The sequence below is a fragment of the Nicotiana tabacum genome, chromosome 22, assembly GCF_000715075.1.
Source record: "Nicotiana tabacum cultivar K326 chromosome 22, ASM71507v2, whole genome shotgun sequence".
NCBI lineage: Eukaryota > Viridiplantae > Streptophyta > Magnoliopsida > Solanales > Solanaceae > Nicotiana > Nicotiana tabacum.
The window spans coordinates 213,443,807-213,451,229 of record NC_134101.1 but is presented as its reverse complement, the minus strand read 5'-3'; the positions used below and the strand labels follow the sequence as shown (position 1 = coordinate 213,451,229).

The 7,423-nt window shown below is 35.2% G+C and overlaps 1 protein-coding gene across 1 annotated transcript; it reads right to left on the bottom strand.

Annotated features, from left to right (window-relative positions):
• Window positions 1–4,882: 4,882 nt before the first annotated feature.
• On the bottom strand, window positions 4,883–6,925 carry LOC107776395 (putative E3 ubiquitin-protein ligase ARI8). Its single transcript, XM_016596288.2, has one exon. It carries the CDS (start codon window positions 6,791–6,793, stop codon window positions 5,255–5,257), a length of 1,539 nt encoding a protein of 512 aa, XP_016451774.1. The 5' UTR covers window positions 6,794–6,925; the 3' UTR covers window positions 4,883–5,254.
• Between the last annotated feature and the right edge of the window lie 498 nt (window positions 6,926–7,423).

Sequence of the window (7,423 nt, the reverse complement as noted above, 5' to 3'; positions counted from 1 at the left end):
TATATAATTGTGACTTAAATTTTTTAATTCCAATTTAGAACATAAAATATTGTAAAGAGATATTAAAAGGAATGCGTTATAATTTTTATTATTATGATACTAACAAAACATGGCAATATCTTTCTTAGTCTTTCTCCCCCCCAATGAAATGAGCACAACAAGGTGCTAATACCACCATTGAGAAGAAAAAGAAACTAATCAAGATGTGCCAAAATATAAGTTACATATTAATTTTACATGATATCTCTTGCAAATTTCATAAATCCTTCAAGGTTCGGAGGAACTTTCGTTGGTGGTGGTGGAAAAAAGCTTGTTCATCACCGCTTCCGGGAGAAGCTGCATCCTCTGCAAGTTCAGCTAGCATTTCTTCGTAAGCTTCGTCTACCTCTGGTTGTGATTCAGAACGGATCTAAACTTTGAAAAGTACTAATTTTTTCAAGCTCTCCCTCGTAGACGCTCTATAATCACCGAGTTGAAGTCTTGCTTGATAGAAATCGCTCTCTGATGCCACTGTTGAAGCTTGAATGGTTAAAATGTCTCGGGCCATCCTTGAAAGAATCGAAAAGTATTTTTCTTTATCCTTCCACCATTACAAAATATTAAAGGAGCCGTTGGGATTCACTTCCTCAACCTGTGACAAATAAACTTCAAGCTTATTTAGTCGTGAACAATCACTAGTACTAGAACCTTTAGAACCCCTGAACCTGGTCCAAGCAGTAAGTGCTCTTACTCCCGCAGTTCTGTTATATGATTGAGAACTAGAAGAAGAAGGAGTTGGAAAATTTGGTCTAGCATTATCTATTACAATTTGATAAGCACTATAAATAGTTTGAGCATTTATTTTAATTGAGGCTTGTGCGTTCGAAAGTGTGGATAACTCCTCATCTTCAAGTGTTAAACCATTATAAACAGATTGATACTAATATTGAGGACCTCCTAATTTCATAGAAGGATTTAACAAGGCAGCAACACCATAAATAGGGAGAATAGGGAAAAAATATTTTTTAAATTTCTTTTTCATAGAATAAATAGCTTGTTCATCAATTTCCTCACCCTCTGAAAAATAAGCAAACAAAGTTGCAAGTTCTGCAAGATAAACTAAATAGTTAGAAATAGCAGGATAATATTGCCCAGAAAATTCATTTGTCGCGATATGAAATTTTTCTAAAAAATTTACAAGCATTTTAACTTTAGCCCAATCCGCATTTGTAAGGTGCTCATCATCATCAATTACATAAGCATTAAGCGTTGAGTTTATGGGGTTTCTATATTCATATGCAACAACTAAACTTTCATACATGTAATTCCATCTAGTTGGACAAGGTTTAGGAACCTTTCTTTCTCTTAGGCCAAATTCGTCGCATCTTTTAAAATATTCTCTAAGTCTACTTCTACAGTTTGAATTAAAAAGCAAGTGAAGAGCCATTTTAACCTTTTCAATTTCAACATTTAAAATTCTCATACCATCACCCACAATTAAATGGTAAATATGACAAATACATCTAACATGAAAAATATTACTAAATGTAGGATTTAGTTTAGTGGTAAGCAAGACTACAATATAAGTGTTACTAGTAGCATTATCCATTGAAATTGATATTATTTTATCACTAATGCAAAAATATCTACAAATATTTGTAACCGTGCTAGAAATAAACTGCCATGTGTGACGTGAATTAATTATTCTATAAGCGATAATTCGCTTTTGCATTATCCAATCCTCATCAATCCAATGACTGGTAACAGTAAGATAATCACAGTCATTACCACTTCTACCAATATCAGTAGTAATAGCAACACGACAATTAATATGAGTAAATAAATAGCACAAATATTGTTCATATTCATGTTTATATTTATAAATATCGCTCTTTACGGTTGTGCGAGGCCATCCTTTATAAATAGGATTAAAAACTCTTCTAATATAATGCACAAAGTGAGGGTTAGAAGAAAAACTATAGAGTAAGCACATAACAATAACCATTTTTGCCAATTCTTCCTTATCTTTTCTTAGATCATAATATAAAATATCACCGATAACAGTGTTAATTCCCGGTTAAATTGATTTGACCCGGTCCTAGGGTCCGGCAGACTAGGTACACGTGTCCCCTCGGCCGAAGCTTTCATATGAAGATATTTAACTTTATCTTGAGGGTGTAGCATTAAGTGTCTCCTCAAACTTGCCGTCCCCCCCCGATCAACATAGTTAAAAGCTAACACTTTGCCACAAGTTTTACACTTAGCTTTATTATTTTCTCCTATTTGAATAAAAAATGGCCAAACAAGAGATGTTTCGGCCCATTTAGAAGGTTGTCTAGAAAAAGTGAGGGTAATAACAAGGGGGTCAGACGGGGCATCATTTGGATTAGTTGGTTTAACTTCAACAATATGACTAGTGGGTGTATCGTCATCCAGTTGCGTTTTATCCAAATCTATTTCCTGCTCATTATCTTCATCAATAGTTGGATTACCATAAAGAGCATTCATATATTCATGGTCTAATTGTTCACCACCTCCAACATTATACAAATACTGACTCTCAGTAAATTGTAATAAAGTATTATTACTATCAAGAATAGGAGCAGGTGGAGGGTGGATATGGGGTTTAGGTAGGGAAGCCCGGGGAATTGGAGGAGGAATAGATTGGCCACTAGATTCACCACTCTCGGATTTTCCTTTATTCTTACTAAATATTTTTTTAACGAAAAATCGATCTTAATTAATCAAACAATACAAAAGTAAATAAAACAAAACAGAACTATAATATTAAAACTTAAGAGTTGGAACGAGTTTACCGAATTAACGAATAACTTGTTGAAAATTATATATCGTTGAAGACTTGAATACTTCAATTCATCAACTTCACAATTTTTTACAAATTGCAATATTAAAGTAAGCAATTATAGAAGAAAATTAGAGAGAGAGAGAGAGAGAGATTGAGAGATTGATTATTTTGTGAGAAAAATGAAAGAATGAGGGGGTATTTATATTTGAAAATAGACAAAAAGTATCATTATAAAAAGTTTGGGGTTAAAACAAAGTTTGGGGTTAAATGGCTATTTTAGAAATAGCAAACGACTATTTTTGCAGGCCAACGATCATTTTTTAAACTTTAGTAACGGCTAAAAAAAAGTCGTTGGGCCCGTTTGAGCCCGTTTAGGACCAATTGAACCGGCCCACTTACCAGCCAGTCCCGGGCCCAAACGGTCCCGGTCCTCACGGGCTTTTTTAGTGAATCGGCCCACTTAGGAGCCCAACTCACCTAGTCCCAGATTTAAATGATTAGGCCCATTTAGGTCCACTACCCATATAGGCTCGCGGGCCTGGGCTGGGCTCGGGCCTAACCGGCCCACATGCCAGCCTTAGCGTCAACGTTCAAGTGAGCAGATTGAGAACTTGACATCCTTAGGCTAACTTGGAATCAAAACTTCGAAGAACAAGCGTAAAATAGAGTGTGTTATGGAGATTCATATCAAATCACCGCTATTATCCTTAGCCTCACGGTGGGCGCCAAACTATTTACCCTAAAAAATGAGCAACAATTAGATTTGTACGAGGTTTAAAGGGTATGTGATTTAATTTAATACAAATGATCTAAGAACAACAAGTAATTAAGTTAAAGAAAAAAATGAACGATCAAACCAATTGTAATATGATGATTAGGCCCGATCTTAAGTTGAACACTGAAATTTGGTCTCGATCGGACCCTCGATATAAGCTTGGTTGTGATTAAAGAAGAGAATAAATGAGAAACACTTTTAATAATAGCTAGGAGATAAAAAAATTTATTGCTTTGATTTGTGTGTTAATGTGTCAAAACAAAAGAAGCTCTCCTCATTATATAGTAGGGAGATTTCAGAAGTCTAAATAAGGTAAAAATCTTTTCTTTCGATAAATATCGATCCGCAGTTGATATCGGACAGGATTTGCGCTGTAATATCCGGTTGAGGAAGAACATTACGGCGCCCTACTTATCATGCCTAACCGTTCCTCTTTTTTCCCCCAGTCTCGATACACTTGGTCCGGGTCCATTATTTTGCCGTGCCCAATTCTAGATACATCTTTCACTCCTCCTAGGCTCCGATACAAGGGGTCCTTCGGCCTTGCTTGTAGTTGTATCAAACCATGCTTCCCACTTGTTCCCTTATCGGTGAATCGGGAAAAACTTTTGCCCCCGATTTTACCCGTACACGTGTAGGAATAGATTTGAAAAACAAAACTAAAAGATAATAGAAAAATATGAAAAACACATTGTCAGTATTGGTTCTATAATGAGTTATCTTGGTAAATTTCATTTAACCTCTTTTTCTTTTTGGGTTCGGGAAATAGTACGCACTTCATCTTTAAATAGGATAATGAATTCCCTTGAACGTTAAAATCAATGACAAAAATAAGGGGTATGGGTCATTACATGTATTTTCAAGAATGTTAAAAAAACGACATTAATTATGATGCACTATTATACATTCTTCTCGAAAATTTTAGAAAAAGTAAAGTATTCAAAGATACCAAAATACCAATGAAATAGATCATTACAAGTATTTTCAAAATGTTAAAGAAACTACCTTCAACTATGATGGCCTATTATACATTCTTCTCGAATTTTTTTAAAAATTATTCAAAGATACTTAATACGACTAAATTTCTTTAACTTTCCTACTATTTTTGAGGTAAGAAACTAGCACGTCATTCATCTTTTGCATGGAAAACCCCTCTGAATTATTTTCTTGTGCTATGCAAATTTTTAAAATTTCATAATATCACCTATAAACTACATTTGATATTTGACATTTGAAATTGTAACCTTTAAAGATGAAGGAGGTACTGTTTGTTGTTTTTCAAACCTAAAAGGTTAAGGGAATTAAGTGAAATCAGCTAGAACTTTTGTTCATACAATGTAATAATCTTAAATTTATAAATAAAACGCTAACACAAAATAACGTAACTTCCATTATTCTTTAAGGGGAAAAAAGGAGTGAGACCTCAAAACGACAATTTGAGGCTGCAACATTAACCAAAAAGAGCAACACGAGATAATCCGCTTGTCATGCCCAATGTAGTTTGACTTTGCCTTATTGTCTGTTAGCCTCACATTTCTGCCTCTGTATCCTGCTGAACCTCAGGACTAGTGGTGCCAGTTATCAGGTATTTGCATTTTTTATTAGCACGTCTGTCGAATAATTTTGCCCACCAAAAGAGGTAGACCGGAATTATTCACTAAACCATCTATTTGGTTTAGGTACAAAAGACAATCTTATTTTGCATTAAGAGAATGCACATCTTCAAGACCATTCTCAAGTGCTCTAACTAAATTCTCAAAGTAATTCTTAGTCACAGTGGTCAAACCAGTAAGCTTTCTACGAAAATCATAAAATGTTCTCGAATCACTTTCTTCAACATTCAAATAAATCTCCAGTTCCTTCTCTGCACAATGGTGAAGTCTCTCCAAACCAACCTCAGCCTGACCTTGCAAGTACTCGAAAAACTGCCTTTTCGTTTTCTCCTCATTAGGCAAGTAAAATCCATAAGCATAAGTCCATTTCAACACTCTCCTGCACTCAACAATCTGATTCCAAGCATCTAAAATGAACTTCAATTGTGTCTCTGGTATTCTCTGCAATATACTCAGTTCCTTAACATTCACCTCATCCATTCTCTTCAAATCCTCTACGGCCTTTCGCCTCGACTTCTCATTTGCCGCCCATCTCTCGTAATAATGCGTGTATTTCACAATAGATTGCTTTGCCATTTCTTTCTTTTTCTCATCTTCATTCCCCGGCTTGTACTTGTTACACGGATTATACCCGTGAATTTCCCAAGAATTAAGACACAGCCAACAGAATTGATAGTTGCAAGGGTTTCTACAAGTCATTCTCATACACCCTTCGTTCTTCTCAATTGGGCGTTTGCATTTGGGACAAGGTTTTGTGTAAGCCAAAATCCAATTCGTATTTTCCGATTCTGCTCTGTTCTTCTCCTTCCATTTGCTCACTGTTTCACAATCAACGGGTCGATGAGCTTCATCCGTACAATACCAACAAAAATAATGTGAACAGTTACACATAACATCGCAATTATCACTCCCTATATCAAATTCAACGGCGAAATTACATCCCGGAGCAGGACACCATTTAATTTTCCTGTTTTGCTCAACGTAAGAACGAAAAAGAAATCCATAATACTTCTTTTTATCAATATCGGACGCTAAAAGATCGATCATATCTTGTGTGACAGCAACTTTACAAGACGGTTCAGGACATCGTAAATTCAAACATCCAGAACCATCAGCTATGGAATTACTAATATACCCTCGCCAACATTCAACACAGAAAGGATGACCACAAGCAGACGCCAAAATTCCATCGGATGAATAATCCTCAAAGCAAATTACACAAACTACTGAATTCAATTCCGGAAATTGAATGGTTTTATTATTTATTTTCAAGCCAATAGCTTCTCGAACTTTCGATTCATCGGCGAACCACTCCTCGTGAACTTTACTCACACTCCAATTATACCGTCGGAGCAAAGCAGATGCTTCAGTTTTGGAAATTGAGAGAACTGAGAAAACCTTAGAGATATCATCGTCCATGAGACGACGAATATCATCGTCGGACAAAACGACATAGTTTTTCTTAGCGCAAAGATCATCAGAGTCATCAGAATCAATATTACCGATGAAGTCGTCGTCATCGGCGGCGCTGACGTCGTCGGCAGCGTCTCCATCGCCGTAGTAATCATCGCCGGCGGATTCTACGTCACTATCCTCGTACATGTCGCCGTCGGACTCCATGATCGAAAGAGAGGAATTGTAATAAATAGAAGTAAACAAAGTGAAAAGGGGAAGCTGAGTGAAAGTATATTGTTTTACGGAACAGACTCTTAACCCCAAAAAACTGTTTTTAAGAAGGTTGAAATCCGTATAGTGATTGGAATTGGGTTAAGATAGTCTTAACTCTTTAAGTATTAAATTTATAAGTTGATAAAAATAAAAATAAATCAAAATTTACAACATTATTTGAATTAGTAGTAACAAACGAAGATGTCACTTTTATTGTAAATTAATACCAATGATTACTTTTCGACGATAATTAGTCCTCGAGATATGTTGGAAAAATAAAAAAAATACTTTACACGAAATTGACCGGTTACAGTAAAATATCAATACTAGGGACACAATTAACAAAAGGGAAAATTCCACGTAAGGACAATTGGGCTCTCTACTTTTCAATTATATAATCCATATTTCAATTTATAACTAATTAGCCCAAAAATAATAGGCTAATACTCAACATTTAACTTCAATAAATTCTTAAAATTACTATTTAATTTTTAAAAAAGATTGTTCAAGCATTTAAGTTAACTTTCGAATCAGTAACTATGACTCAAATATTAGTTCAACAAACCAAATCTACATGGGTGG